Source organism: Babylonia areolata, chromosome 17, assembly GCF_041734735.1.
Source record: "Babylonia areolata isolate BAREFJ2019XMU chromosome 17, ASM4173473v1, whole genome shotgun sequence".
NCBI classification, from domain to species: Eukaryota; Metazoa; Mollusca; class Gastropoda; order Neogastropoda; family Buccinidae; genus Babylonia; species Babylonia areolata.
Window position 1 is genome coordinate 15,853,918 of NC_134892.1, and position 15,000 is coordinate 15,868,917.

Consider the following 15,000-nt stretch of genomic DNA (forward strand, 5'->3'; position numbering starts at 1 on the left):
CGCACACTTCGATTCGGTATTACCAATTTATAAAAGAAAACAGAATAAAATAAAATACACTTTTACCTTGGTAGAACCTTATTATAAACAATGCACATATTTCATTTTGGTAATACCTGATTTCAAACAATGTACGCACTTTTACTTTGGTATTACCTGGTTTAAAAAAAAATGCACACGCTTTCACTTTGGAATTACTTATTTAAAAAAAAATACACGCACGTTTACTTTGGTATTACCTGGTTACAAAAAATATACACACTTTTACTTTGGTGTTATCTGGTTTCAAAAAATATACACACTTTTACGTTGGAATATTACCTGGTTATGAAAAATACGCAAACAAAATGCACACACGTTTGCTTTGCTATTACTGGGTTTCGAAAATGCACATACTTTTAATTTGGTATTATCTGATTACAAAAATGCACACACTTTTAATCTGGTATTATCTGGTTGAAAAGAATACACGCATTGTTACTTTGCTATTACCTGGTTATGAAAAATACACATGCTTTTACTCTTGTGTTACCTGGTTATAAAAAAAATACACATTTTTACTTTGTTATTATCTGGTTATACAAAAAATACACACACTTTTAAGTTGGTATTACCTGGTTGAAAAAAAGCAATACCCTCTTACTTTGCTATAACCCAGCGGAAAATACAGTCCTACAATTTACAATGTTATGACTGTCATGATCCACCCAATCCAAATTCGCCTAAGACTGAATTTTGTTGAAACATACGCATCCCACCCAACCCCATTTTAAACTTTAAACTTCACCCAGTCTGTGTCTTTATCACCAGGCAATAGCAAAGTAAGTGTGTGCACTCTGGTTAGAAAATGCATTCATTCTCACTTTGGTATTAATCGGTTCCACACAAAAATACACGCACTCTTAGTTGGCATTACCTGATTGAGGAAAAAAAATAAAAATAAAAAAGCACGCACTCTTACTTTTTGGTATTGCCTGTTATTGTTTTTTAAAGTTGCATAATGCTCTCACTTTGGTGTTTTCTGTTGTTCTTGTTGTTTTGTTTTGATTTTTGTTTGTTTGTTTGTTTTTGACTCACTTGTGTAAACAATGTGAGTCTATGTTTTGGTTACAAACAAAATACACATAGTCTTACTCAATATTAGCCGGCTGAAAATAGGGCACACGCTCTTACTTTGGTATTACCTGGTTCAAAATGCACAACCTCTTATGTTGGCATTAGCTGGTTAAAATGCACAACAACCTCTTATTTTGGTATTACCTTTTTAAAATGCACAACCTCTTATGTTGGCATTAGCTGGTTAAAATGCACAACCTCTAATGTTGGCATTGCCTGGTTAAAATGCACAACCTCTTATGTTGGCATTGCCTTGTTAGAATGCACACACTCTTCCTTTAGTAAGACCTTAAAAATGCACACATACCCACTCTTATTTGGTTATTACCTGTTTAAAGAAAATGCACCTCTCTCGCTTTCGTACGTGCAGATGTGTTTTTCGGGACAACATTCACCACGTTCAAACTTTGACAGTGTGCTTTATTGTGAAACAGAAGCAGTCTAAACTCCCATATCTATCGACACAGACAATACTTCAACACCACATTTCCTGACACAGAAATACAAATAATATCAAAATTTTCATATAAAAAAACAATTGTCTGCGTGCGCGCGCGCGTGTGTGTGTGTGTGTGTGTGTTCGTGTGTGTGTGTGTGTGTGTGTGCGCGCGCGCGTGCATGTGTGAGAGAGAGGGAGAGAGAGAAAGAGGGAGAGTGTGTGTGTGTGTGTGAGAGAGAGAGAGAGAGAGAGAGAGTGTGTGTGTGTGTGTATGTGTGTGTGTGTTTTATCTTCAGTTTAACGTCTATTCACTATAAGTGTTTTTAGACGGATGTTGATTTGAAAGGAATCGTGTCAAGTCATTGTCATGATATATTCTTTATCGTGTGTGTGTGTGTGTGTGTGTGTGTGTGTGTGTGTGTGTGTGCGCGCGCGCGCGCGCGTTTATATGTTGTGGGGGTCGGGTGCTGACGTAGAAGATATCTTTTTTTCTTCTTCTTTTTTTCTTTTGTTGTTGTTGTTGTTTGTGTGCCCGTGTGCCCATGTGCCTGCGTGCCTGCGCGCGCATCCATTTCCGTTTGTGTGTGTGTGTGTGTGTGTGCGCGCGCGCGCGCGCGCGCGTGCAAGTCAGCAACTGTGCACGCATCCACTTCATTAAGAGTGTGGATATCGGTGCGCATGATTAAAAGCACGATAAAGAATATATCATGACAATGACTTGGCACGATTCCTTTCAAATCAACAAGAAGGGGCCGGCATAGTTACAAGGCTGCCTTACGCTTTCTCCTCCGCCACACGACGACGACGACAACGACGACGACGATAACAGCAGCGACGGCGATAACGACGACTGAGACGACCCCACCAACGATTATTGCCACTCTCCTGCCACCGCCTTCGTTGTCGTCGCTGGTGCTGGTGGTGTTGGAGGCCGTTTGGTTTGTCGCTTCGGGTGATTCTGGTGTGCGTGGAGCTGTCTCGTCAGGAGCCGCCGTATGTACGAACAGATAAATGAATGATAATGATGGTATTTATAAAGCGCTGAATCTTGTGCAGAGACAAATAAATCTAAGCGCTTTCACACCAGTCATTCACACGCATGCATAACTCTGAAAGTGAAGAAGAAACTGAAGACAAGGAAGAGGTAGGGGAGGGAGGCTGTCTTGTGAAGAGGTGGGCTTTAACTCTCTCCATACGAACGGCGAAAGAGACGACGTTAACAGCGTTTCACCCCAGTTACCATCATCAAAATATTGCAAGCGGAAGGCTCTTATACTGAAGAGGTGAATGTTGACAAAGAATACCACAATTCTGACGACGGAAGCTAAAGGTTGGGTCATTGAGACACCCACTGGTACATCCGAGGGGTCTGTGTAGAGGAGAAGAGAGGACTGGCCGTACTGAGTGAGTTAAGGCCAGACTTGAAAGAGCTGAGTGTGGAGACCTGACGTAGCGAAAGGGTTTGTATGGATGAATGAAGAGATAAACCAATACACATACATTGATATGCATACATTTATGAAGGAATTAATCAATTAAAAATGGCACATTCATACATACATATATACATACCTACACGCATACACAGTATGAAGAAAAAGGAAGATATAAGCTTACAGGAAGAAAATAAAACATAGACAGATAGATAGACAGACACACAGACAGAGACAGACAGACAAACAAACAGATAACGTTTGTTCGTATATATTATCATATTCTGCTTAATAGTAAATAATCATTCAAATCATCATATACAAGTCTGAATCCGAACACGAAAACGCCAATTTTTTGTTGTTGTTTTTTGTTGCTGTTTTCTAACAAGCCACTGCAATTCAGTTCATCTTTTATGAATACAAACATCAGTGATTTTATTGTTAAAATATAGTTTACTTGAGCGTTCTTGGTTGTGGTTCATGATTTTGGAAACGAAGCTCGTTGTGGGTCGTCTTCAGTCTGAATTCCTGGCCAGAACCTCGTGTATGTGTGTGAGTCAGGCATCTGCCTTCCTCTCCCTCCCTCCCTCCCTTCCCTACCACCCTCCCCCCCCCCTTTTTTTTTAAGCAGATGTGGTGTAGCGTGTATGGATCAACCCACGCACTTTACTGAAGCCCTCTTTAAGCTGAAACCCTCTCTCTCTCTCTCTCTCTCTCTACTTTCTCCCCTCTCCCTCTCCCCCCCCCCCCCCTTCCCCCCTCTCTCTCTCCCTCTCCTCTCTCTTTTTCTCTCTCTCTTCTTTGTCCCTCTCTCTCTCCTGTCCCTCCCCCCTCTCTCTCTCTCTCTCTCTCTCTCTCTCCCCCCCCCCTCTCTCTCTCCCTCTCTCTCTCTCCCTCTCTCTCTCTCTCTCTCAGATCATTCCCCAAGTCCAGCAGTAAAGAAAGGCATGACATCACTGACAGAGCACGTTCAGCCTGTACTGGATGGTGGCCGGGTCCCTCCACCCTCCCCAGTACTGGTAGCAGGTGTGCAGGTCCCCGTCCGAGCTGCGTGACACGTTGGAGATGCGGAGCAGGGGCCGAGCTTTCCGCGGTACCCAGGTGACCAGGGGCCTCGGGGTCCCTGGGGAGGAGGAGGAAGGCTGACAGGAGCAGGCGAGGTTCGATCCTTCAGCGATGGTTTGGGGACAGTCGGCAGAGAGCTGCGGGTCTCCTGGCCTCACTGGGGGGGAAAAAAGGGTTAACCCTTTTAAGCCTGAGGAGTTCACAGCCTCAGCAGGTTTCTATGGGGGTGGGAGGGGGTGGTGGAGAGGGTGAAGAACACACAGTTTCAATTTCTCAAAGAGGCATCACTGCGTTCGGGATAAATCCATACACGCTTACACAACATCTGCCCAGCAGATGCCTGACCTGTAGCATAACCCAACGCACTTAGCCAGGCCGGCCTTGAGCGCATTGCATATATATTTGTGATCCTTATCAGAGTGAATTTCTTCTACAGAATTTTGCCAGAGGACGACACTCTCATTGCCATGACCTCTGTTTATCGTCTGATCGGAATGACTGGACGCTCAGTTCCATTTTCCAGTCAAACTTGGGAGAAAGGGCCACTAGCGGGATTTGAACCCACACCCTCACAGACCCTGTATCTGCAGATGAGTGTCTTAACCATTCTGCCACCTTCCTCCTGGGGAAACTGAAACTAAAACAAAGTACATCAGAAAATATACTGATTTTCCTCCAAAATACGTGTGTATATCCGGAAATAATGCAGAACTCAAGACGTTGTGGAATTATTGCCTAGGGGTAACGCGTTCGCCTAGGAAGCGAGAGAATCTGAGCACACTGGTTCGAATCCCGGCACAGTCGCCAGTGTTTTCTCCCCCTCCACTGGATCTTAAATGGTGGTCTGGACCTATTCATTCGGATGAGACGATAGACCGGGGTCCCATGTGCAGCATGCACTTAGCGCACGTAAAATATCCCGCGGCAACAAAAGGGTAGTCCGTGACAAAATTCTATAGAAAAATCCATTTCGATGGGAAAACAAATAAAAAACATTTGCAGGCAGGAAAAAAATACAACAACAACAAAATGGGTGGCGCTCTCAGTGTAGCGACGCGCTCTTCTTTGGGACAGCAGCCCGAATTTCACACAGAGAAAGTTAGTCTGTTTCCCTTCTTTGTGGTTCATGCATATGTGAAAACGCGAAAACTGCTTCATTCTATGCCACAGCAATGGCCGGGGCGCGGGGCTCAATGTGTTAAAGATCCCAAAGACTTTCAGTGCCTTTGGTTCCGGGCACAGCATTCACGTTCACTCACTCACTGACCAACTCACACCCACTCACTCACTGACCCACTCACACCCACTCACTCACTGACCCACTCACACCCACTCACTCACTCACTGACCCACTCACACACTCACTCACTCACTGACCCACTCACACCCACTCACTCACTCACTGACCCACTCACACCCACTCACTCACTCACTGACCCACTCACACCCACTCACTCACTGACCCACTCACACCCACTCACTCACTCACTCACTGACCCACTCACACCCACTCACTCACTGACCCACTCACACCCACTCACTCACAGACCCACTCACACCCACTCACTCACTCACTGACCCACTCACGCCCACTCACTCACTGACCCACTCACGCCCACTCACTCACTGACCCACTCACACTCACTCACTCACTGACCCCCTCACACCCACTCACTCACTCACTGACCCACTCACACCCACTCACTCACTCACTGACCCACTCACACCCACTCACTCACTGACCCACTCACACCCACTCACTCACTCACTGACCCACTCACACCCACTCACTCACTCACTGACCCCCTCACACCCACTCACTCACTCACTGACCCACTCACACCCACTCACTCACTGACCCACTCACACCCACTCACTCACTCACTGACCCACTCACACCCACTCACTCACTGACCCACTCACACCCACTCACTCACTCACTGACCCACTCACACCCACTCACTCACTCACTGACCCACTCACACCCACTCACTCACTCACTGACCCACTCACACCCACCCACTCACTCACTGACCCACTCACACCCACCCACTCACTCACTGACCCACTCACGCCCACTCACTCACTCACTGACCCACTCACACCCACTCACTCACTCACTGACCCACTCACACCCACTCACTCACTGACCCGCTCACACCCACTCACTCACTGACCCACTCACACTCACTGACCCACTCACACCCACTCACTCACTGACCCACTCACACCCACTCACTCACTGATCCACTCACACCCACTCACTCACTCACTCACACCCACTCACTCACTGACCCACTCACACCCACTCACTCACTGACCCACTCACACCCACTCACTCACTCACTGACCCACTCACACCCACTCACTCACTGACCCACTCACACCCACTCACTCACTGACCCACTCACGCCCACTCACTCACTCACTGACCCACTCACACCCACTCACTCACTGACCCACTCACACCCACTCACTCACTGACCCACTCACACCCACTCACTCACTCACTCACTGACCCACTCACACCCACTCACTCACTGACCCACTCACACCCACTCACTCACTGACCCACTCACTGACCCACTCACTCACTCACTGACACACTCACTGACCCACCCACTCACTCACTCACTGACCCACTCACTGACCCACCCACTCACTCACTCACTGACCCACTCACACCCACTCACTCACTCACTCACTGACCCACTCACACCCACTCACTCACTGACCCACTCACTGACCCACTCACTCACTGACCCACTCACACCCACTCACTCACTGACCCACCCACTCACTCACTCACTGACCCACTCACTCACTCACTGACCCACTCACTGACCCACTCACTGACCCACCCACTCACTCACTGACCCACTCACACCCACTCACTCACTGACCCACTCACTGACCCACTCACTCACTCACTGACCCACTCACACCCACTCACTCACTGACCCACCCACTCACTCACTCACTGACCCACTCACCCACTCACTCACTCACTGACCCACTCACTGACCCACTCACTGACCCACTCACTGACCCACCCACTCACTCACTGACCCACTCACACCCACTCACTCACTGACCCACTCACACCCACTCACTCACTGACCCCCTCACACCCACTCACTCACTGACCCACTCACTCACTCACTGACCCACTCACACCCACTCACTCACTGACCCACGCACACCCACTCACTCATTCACCCACTCACACCCACACACCCACTCACTGACCCACTCACACACACTCACTCACTCACTGACCCACTCACACCCACTCACTCACTGACCCACTCACACCCACTCACTCACTGACCCACTCACGCCCACTCACTCACTCACTGACCCACTCACACACTCACTCACTGACCCACCCACTCACTCACTCACTGACCCCCTCACACCCACTCACTCACTGACCCACTCACCCACTCACTCACTCACTCACTGACCCCCTCACACCCACTCACTCACTCACTGACCCACTCACTCACTCACTGACCCACCCACTCACTCACTCACCCACTCACACCCACTCACCCACTCACTGACCCACTCACACCCACTCACTCACTCACTGACCCACTCACACCCACTCACTCACTCACCCACTCACACCCACTCACTCACTCACCCACTCACACCCACTCACTCACTGACCCACTCACCCACTCACTCACTCACTGACCCACTCACACCCACTCACTCACTCACTGACCCACTCACACACTCACTCACTGACCCACTCACACCCACTCACTCACTGACCCCCTCACACCTACTCACTCACTGACCCCCTCACACCTACTCACTCACTGACCCACTCACACCCACTCACTCACTCACTGACCCACTCACACACTCACTCACTCACTCACTGACCCCCTCACACCCACTCACTCACTGACCCACTCACACACTCACTCACTCACTCACTGACCCCCTCACACCCACTCACTCACTCACTCACTGACCCCCTCACACCCACTCACTCACTCACTGACCCACTCACTCACTCACTGACCCACCCACTCACTCACTCACCCACTCACACCCACTCACCCACTCACTGACCCACTCACACCCACTCACCCACTCACTGACCCACTCACCCACTCACACCCACTCACTCACTCACCCACTCACTCACTCACTGACCCACTCACACCCACTCACTCACTCACTGACCCCCTCACACCCACTCACTCACTCACCCACTCACACCCACTCACTCACTCACCCACTCACACCCACTCACCCAGTCACTGACCCACTCACACACACTCACTCACTGACCCACTCACACCCACTCACCCAGTCACTGACCCACTCACACACACTCACTCACTGACCCACTCACACCCACTCACTCACTGATCCACTCACACCCACTCACTCACTCACTCACTCACCCACTCACACCCACTCACTCACTCACCCACTCACACACACTCACTCACTGACCCACTCACACCCACTCACTAACTCACTCACTGACCCACTCACACCCACTCACTCACTCACTGACCCACTCACTCACTCACCCACCCACTCACTCACTCACTGACCCACTCACTCACTCACCGAAAGGGACATTTTTGGCAAACATCCAGTCAGCACCTTTGTTGATCCACAGAGAGAGGAGCCAATCGCTGTCTGAGGCGTTGATGTGGAAACCTTGCAGCCCGCAGCGAACCTTGCGACGTCCTAAGGGCACGCCTATTGTCACCTTTTGCCATGTCTGAGATTCAGATTCACATGGTTCATTGAGGTCATTGCCCCATATGAACAAGGGGCGATAACAATAAAAACATTTTTTTACGTGTAACCAGAACTATAGTAGTTAATTATGACATAACTATATCTCTGAAATGAAAGGCTTTCTATAAAGATAATGCCAAGTTACGTATAAGTCTTGCACATGTAGATGCCATCGGCAATTTAAATCAAAATAAATATGGGTGTATATAATGTTTCTTTGGGATTTTTATTTTCACGAAGATCATACAAAACGGGACGTTTCAAAACAAAATGTTCTTTATCTTCAATGGATTCTTTACACAATGGACAAACAAGGTCAGAACTGTGAACATCTTTATAACGATGTCTGTGGGTGTTTGGTTTTGAAAAAAAGCAAGAAATCTGAATCTTGACAAAATGCATCTGAGATGCCTTTCTCATATCAAGCAAAAGATAACTTTTCATTAAATGAGTAGAGACATACCCTTTGTCCATATTAAACCTTTCACAAGACTGAATTATGATTAACCCAGTTCTGCCATCTCCAGTCGATCCTACGTTGCCACATCTGACAAAGAGAGAGAGAGAGAGAGAGAGAGAGAGAGAAAAGAAATGTTGCCGCTCATGTCACGGTGTGGCTGAACTATCATTAGCCATGATTATGGTCAGTTCAGTACCATTGAATAGTCAACTGCTAGTTCAACAAGAAACAGCAATTGAGAGAGAAAGAGACACAAACAGAGAGAGACAGATGGAAAGACAGACAGACAGACAGAGAGCATACGTACATTTCAGAAGAGCTTCCTACATAATGAAGAAATACATTTTTCAATGCAAACAAATACCTTGGTGCTGGATTTCTTTTTATGACAGATTTAAACGGAATTCAAACCAAAAAAAAAACATAAAAAGGAAGATGAAAAGCAATGATTACGTTTGAGCCAAAAGTACGCGTGGAACCATGACCTCAGCACTCAGACAGCACAGCTGTGAACCTCGGACAGCACAGCTGTGAACCTCGGACAGCACAGTTCACAGACAGCACAGCTGTGAACCTCAGACAGCACAGCTGTGAACCTCAGGCCCCCCATAAGAAGAAATATTCCTTTCTCAGAATTTCTTTTTTCTTAGTCAGAACTGACGTGATTTCAGTGGTTTCGCACGATCTTCCCGATCAAAACTGACACAGGAATGTCCTGGCTTGGTCAAGCTGTGGGCGCATGTGGCTCTGAACTCAGTTCACTCGCGACCTGTCCAACCCAAATGTGTGTGTGTGTGTGTGTGTGTGTGTTTGTGTTTGTGTGTTGTGTTGTATTGTGTGTGTGTGTGTGTGTGTGTGTGTGTGTTGTATTAAATTCAAGCAAGTTTCAGAACTGCTGATTTCGCGAAAGGAAACTTTCTTCCGCATGTGTCCCAGAATCACATCGCAGACCCTTTTCAATCACAGGACATGCAGGACATCAGTCAGACATGTCAATCCTGCTACTGTCAATTGAGAGTTCCATTCGGAAACATCTGTCCACCGATGCAGCATCTAGACTTGCCGTTTCTCTCATTCTCTCTCGCCTTGACTACTTTAACTCCCTATTGTCTGGTTTGCCTGCTTCATCCATTCAGTCCCTTTAGCGCATACAAAACTCTGCTGCCCGACTCGTCCTCAGAAAGAAAAGATCTGAGCACATCACTCCTCTTTTGCAACATCTCCACTAGCTCCCTGTCTCACACAGAATAAAGTATAAGATCAGCACTCTATGTTATAAATACATTCACAAATCAGCCCCTTCCTATGTTTGTGGCTGCCTTCACCTCTACACTCCATCTCGCTCTCTACGATCGGCTTCGGATCCACTTTGCTTACGGATACCCAGATTCAAACACTCCACTGTTGGACGCCGTTCTTTCTCTGTCTCTGGACCTTATATTTGGAATGAACTTCCTCTTTCGCTTCGTCAGGTCTCCGCATTCAGCTCTTTCAAGTCTGGCCTTAAAGCCCACCTCTTCACAAGATAGCATCCCTCCCCTACCTCTTTTTTGTCTTCAGTATTCTTCAGTTTTAGAGTTATGCATGTTTCTGAATGACTGGTGTGAAAGCGCTTAGATTTGTCTCTGCACAAGATTCAGCGCTATATAAATACTATTATTATTATAGGACGGGCCGCCCTTACCTCGGCCGCTTTAGACACGTGTCTCCACGCGCAGTGATACTCGGGGTCTCTTCTGAACAGCTTCTTCACATCGCAGGATCCGAACACGGACCAGTCCTTGGGGTTCCACAGTAGCTTGCAGTTGTACACTTTGTCGGCAGGATCTGTGTGAAGATAGGGGGTGGGTGGGGGGTAGCGTAGCGGGTGGGGTTGAGGACGTGAGTGGGGGGAGGGGGGGTTTGGGGGGAGAGAGAGAAAGAAAAGGACAGGATGTGGGCATAAGAAGATCAAAAAGAAGACCACACACAAGAAAAGAAACAGCTGTCGTTACAGACAGACAGATAGAAAGAAAGACAGTGACAGAAAAATGGACAGACAGACAGACAGACAGACATACATACATACATACATACATACATACATACGCACATGCACACAGGCAGACAGACAGACTGACAGATAGACAGATAAATACATATAGACATACAGATAGATATACAGACAGACAGACAGACATGCATGCAGACAGACATACACATATACATACATACATACATACAGACAGACAGACAGACAGACAGACAGACAGGCAGACATATCTGCCCACCCACCTACCTACCTAGCTAACCCCAGCCCCCACCCCCCATTCCCCCACACATACATACATACATAATACATATATACATGCATACCATACCACATACATGCATATATACATACCATACCATACTACATACATACATACCACATCCATCCATCCATCCATCCATCCATCCATACATACATACCATACCATACCAAACCATACTACATACACATGTACACACCATACCACACACACACAGCAGACACAACACACACCAAAGAACACAAAACTGTACGCACATTCGATAGTTATCCTGCAGGTCCCATTTGACGCTGGCACCTGCTCCGAGCCTTGTCGCCTGAAGATCTGGCACTCCACAGTGCCGGCGATATTTCTGGGCGTGAGGGCACGTTTGACGCTCAGCTTGGAAATGGAAGAAGACGCGTTCATGACCAGTTCGTAGATGGACGCCTTTGTTACGAGACAGTTCGCATCGTCTGCGATCGTACAGTATCCCAGCCGCTTGCGGCTCTGTCCTGTGCGCGTCAGATACCATTTCACGAAGGTGGTGTTAAGGTTGTCTGCTGTACAGGTCAAGGAAAATGGGTCACCCTCCTGGACTGTGATTTCACGGTCTCCCGCGCACTCATGACCTGCACACACAAGAAGAAGAAGAGAGGAAGAGAAGGTAGAGAAAGTAGAATATATCAAAACAAGAGAGGCAAGGCCTTCAGGACTCACTTGTGATACACTTTATTTTTAAAAAATCTAATCGTTAAAATGTGTTCTGTATTTGTTATTATAAAGCTTCGGGTTAAAAGAAAAAGAAAAAAAAAGTCCTAACAGCAGATTCGAACTCCGCGTGTTCGGATGAGAAGAAACTGTTTTACCCATTACACTATCGTGACTCCTTAACTGACGTTCAAAAATATAATATTTAAACATACTTTTTTAAAGGGCGATAAATCGATTGCGGTATTCGCGGTGAGAACGCTGTTTAAATCATATTATTCTGGTGTATCTTGGGCATTCAAAAAATCTTTAAGGGCAATTAAAAATTCTTTTTAAGTCCGCGGTAAAGGAGACGTGGCTATCGCCGCAATCACGCTGCAACATTTAGCCGTTTTCTCTAGATCTAGATAGATGTACAAGTTTAGTTAAACCCGCCGGGAATGTAGTACAACACGGTCGATTCAATTTCTCTTTTATGTTCATTCTAGTTTTATAGTTTTAAAGTTGATATGAAAATTGAGTATTTTGTTAAACTAATAACACGTAGAGCCAAGTACAAGTACTTCTAAACGTCTTATGAAGTGAAAAGGACTTCATTTTGAGAAAAGTCAAGACTGGAAATTTTTACGTTTTATCAATTCAAGGGTATTAACTCACATGGTTTATTATTTTTAGCTGTGAATTCCGACTGATTCTGTGGATATTTTTATGGCAGCTTGGGGCATAATCCAGTAAGTGATGAAGCGTTCACAAATCTTTCTCTGAATAAATATTTAACGGTCTCCTTCTCCAACTTTCCATCACATGTTATCGTGTATTGTCGATTGAATATAGGATTGAACGGGCAGGTCAACAACTTGAAACAAAATGGTGTCGTTCGCGTTCGCGAAGAATATGAGCACGCGCTTTGAATGTGTATAAATATGTGTACGTAATTGATTTTTGCCCATGACTTTCAGGGCTCAGCCAATAGATCTATAAAGTCCACTCGTCGTATTGATTTTAGTATTTTCCGAAAAAGACCACTTGGGCGAATGAACATACTGAAAGCCCTGTACACTGAGAGTAAAACACACAAGCTTTTCATGTATTGAGTATAATTTCAAAATGTAATGTTTAAGATGAGAAAGATCAGTTTAAAGCAAATTAAGTCCCCTAGCATTAATTACAGATTAATTTCCCTTTTTTACTATCTGCACCAAAACGTTTGCAAAATAAATATAACTTCCATGCTTAGCAAAAGAAGTTCCTGTTTGAACAAAAAATTATAATAATGACTGCTGTTGTTGTTGTGTCGAATATCAGATCAAAGTGCCAAGTTTAGAGAATAAAAAAAAATATAAATGTGACCAAGCGCGCTATGCTTGCTCCAAAACTGCTCACACACAAACTACAGCAGACGATGCTTTCCCTCCTTACCAGCGCCCAGACTTGTGTGACGTCACTCCGCTTACATCATTTTGTCCTCGCCAGGCCATCTGCTCGACCAGTGTCGCAACGCGGTACGTCATTGGCTGAGAGCAAACTTGTGTTTCTGTTCCACCGTAATTAATTAATACCTCTTTTGTCAGATCAGTAAACTACAAGTATTATATACTGGCAGAATCGTCGCAATTCCATCTCTAAATCTATTCCATTTATGCTTGCCTACGTTACACTGATTTAACGCAGTTTGTAATTTTCAGCGATGAGCTCGTTAAAACTGACCCTGTTCAGGTGACTTAAATTAAGATTATAAATTTATCTTAAATAACCAACACTTCATTTTATACTCATTATAAAGTAGGTGTTGAGCTCTTTCTTTTGCAACTTATCCGACGTAAATCGGTTCAGGAATCATTTAGAAATCTGTCACTGAACACCTTCAAACAAACACAATTGTCATCGGATTCTCCGTGATTAGTGACGATCTGCTCGCAAGCACACGTGACGGACTTTGCGGTCCGCTAAACTTGCATAAATTGGCACAGTGAATGATGAGTGGTCATTTCATACCTGGTCAGTCATCTGACCAGAGCCTGCTCTCTCTCTTGCTGTGTCGCGGGCAGTGTGTCGTGTGTGTCCCCACAACAGCTGACACCTCGCTACGTATCGCTGTAAGTACTAGTGTGTAGAATGTGTTGATTTGTAAATTGTATTGTTCAACACAGTACTTGTGTTCATATGAGTATGTTCAGTTATTGCTTTGTTCAGTTAATTCTTTGTTCAGTTATTGCTTTGACATGTTAGTCACAGATCGGCTATGACTGATCTAAAAATCGCCATGTCGTCATATGCTCGTAGAAGAAGTCCATTTGATTCTTTTTTACGTCAGTCAATGACGTCTCGGGACACAAGCTAGTCTGTTCCAGAATGTTCTAGGGGATGACTCATTCTCTCTCATCTGCTATCACTGAAGGTTAGGTTACTTATCCCCGTTTCAGCGGAGACAATTTAAATGTTGAGCACAAGCTTAGCTATGTTCATATTTGGCTTTGATGCAACGGATAACTTGTGTAAGTTCATTCACCACTTAATGGTTAAGCCATGATGGTGCTTCACTTACTCTCTGGTCTGTCAGGTTGCCAGTATTATATCTAAGCCACTGATTCTCCATCTTGTTTACTATTCAGGTATTATCTTACATGCTGATCTCGGTTGTACTGCTACAGTGTGCTCAGTACTCTAAAGATGTGTGTAGTATTCTGCTGTTGTGATTACAAGATAGTGTTTGATTAATATCAGTTATTG

At 45.9% G+C, this 15,000-nt stretch overlaps 1 protein-coding gene across 1 annotated transcript in view; it reads right to left on the reverse strand.

Moving 5' to 3' along the window:
• Window positions 1-15,000, reverse strand: part of LOC143291674 (uncharacterized) — a 31,828-nt gene that overhangs the window by 3,993 nt on the left and 12,835 nt on the right. Inside the window, exons 2-6 of the mRNA XM_076601685.1 lie at window positions 11,838-12,191; window positions 10,974-11,116; window positions 8,653-8,809; window positions 3,950-4,210; window positions 2,334-2,528 (exon numbers count right to left, since the gene is read on the reverse strand). Coding sequence (XP_076457800.1) covers window positions 2,334-2,528; window positions 3,950-4,210; window positions 8,653-8,809; window positions 10,974-11,116; window positions 11,838-12,191 — 1,110 coding nt within the window. The remainder of the gene's footprint in view (window positions 1-2,333; window positions 2,529-3,949; window positions 4,211-8,652; window positions 8,810-10,973; window positions 11,117-11,837; window positions 12,192-15,000) is intronic.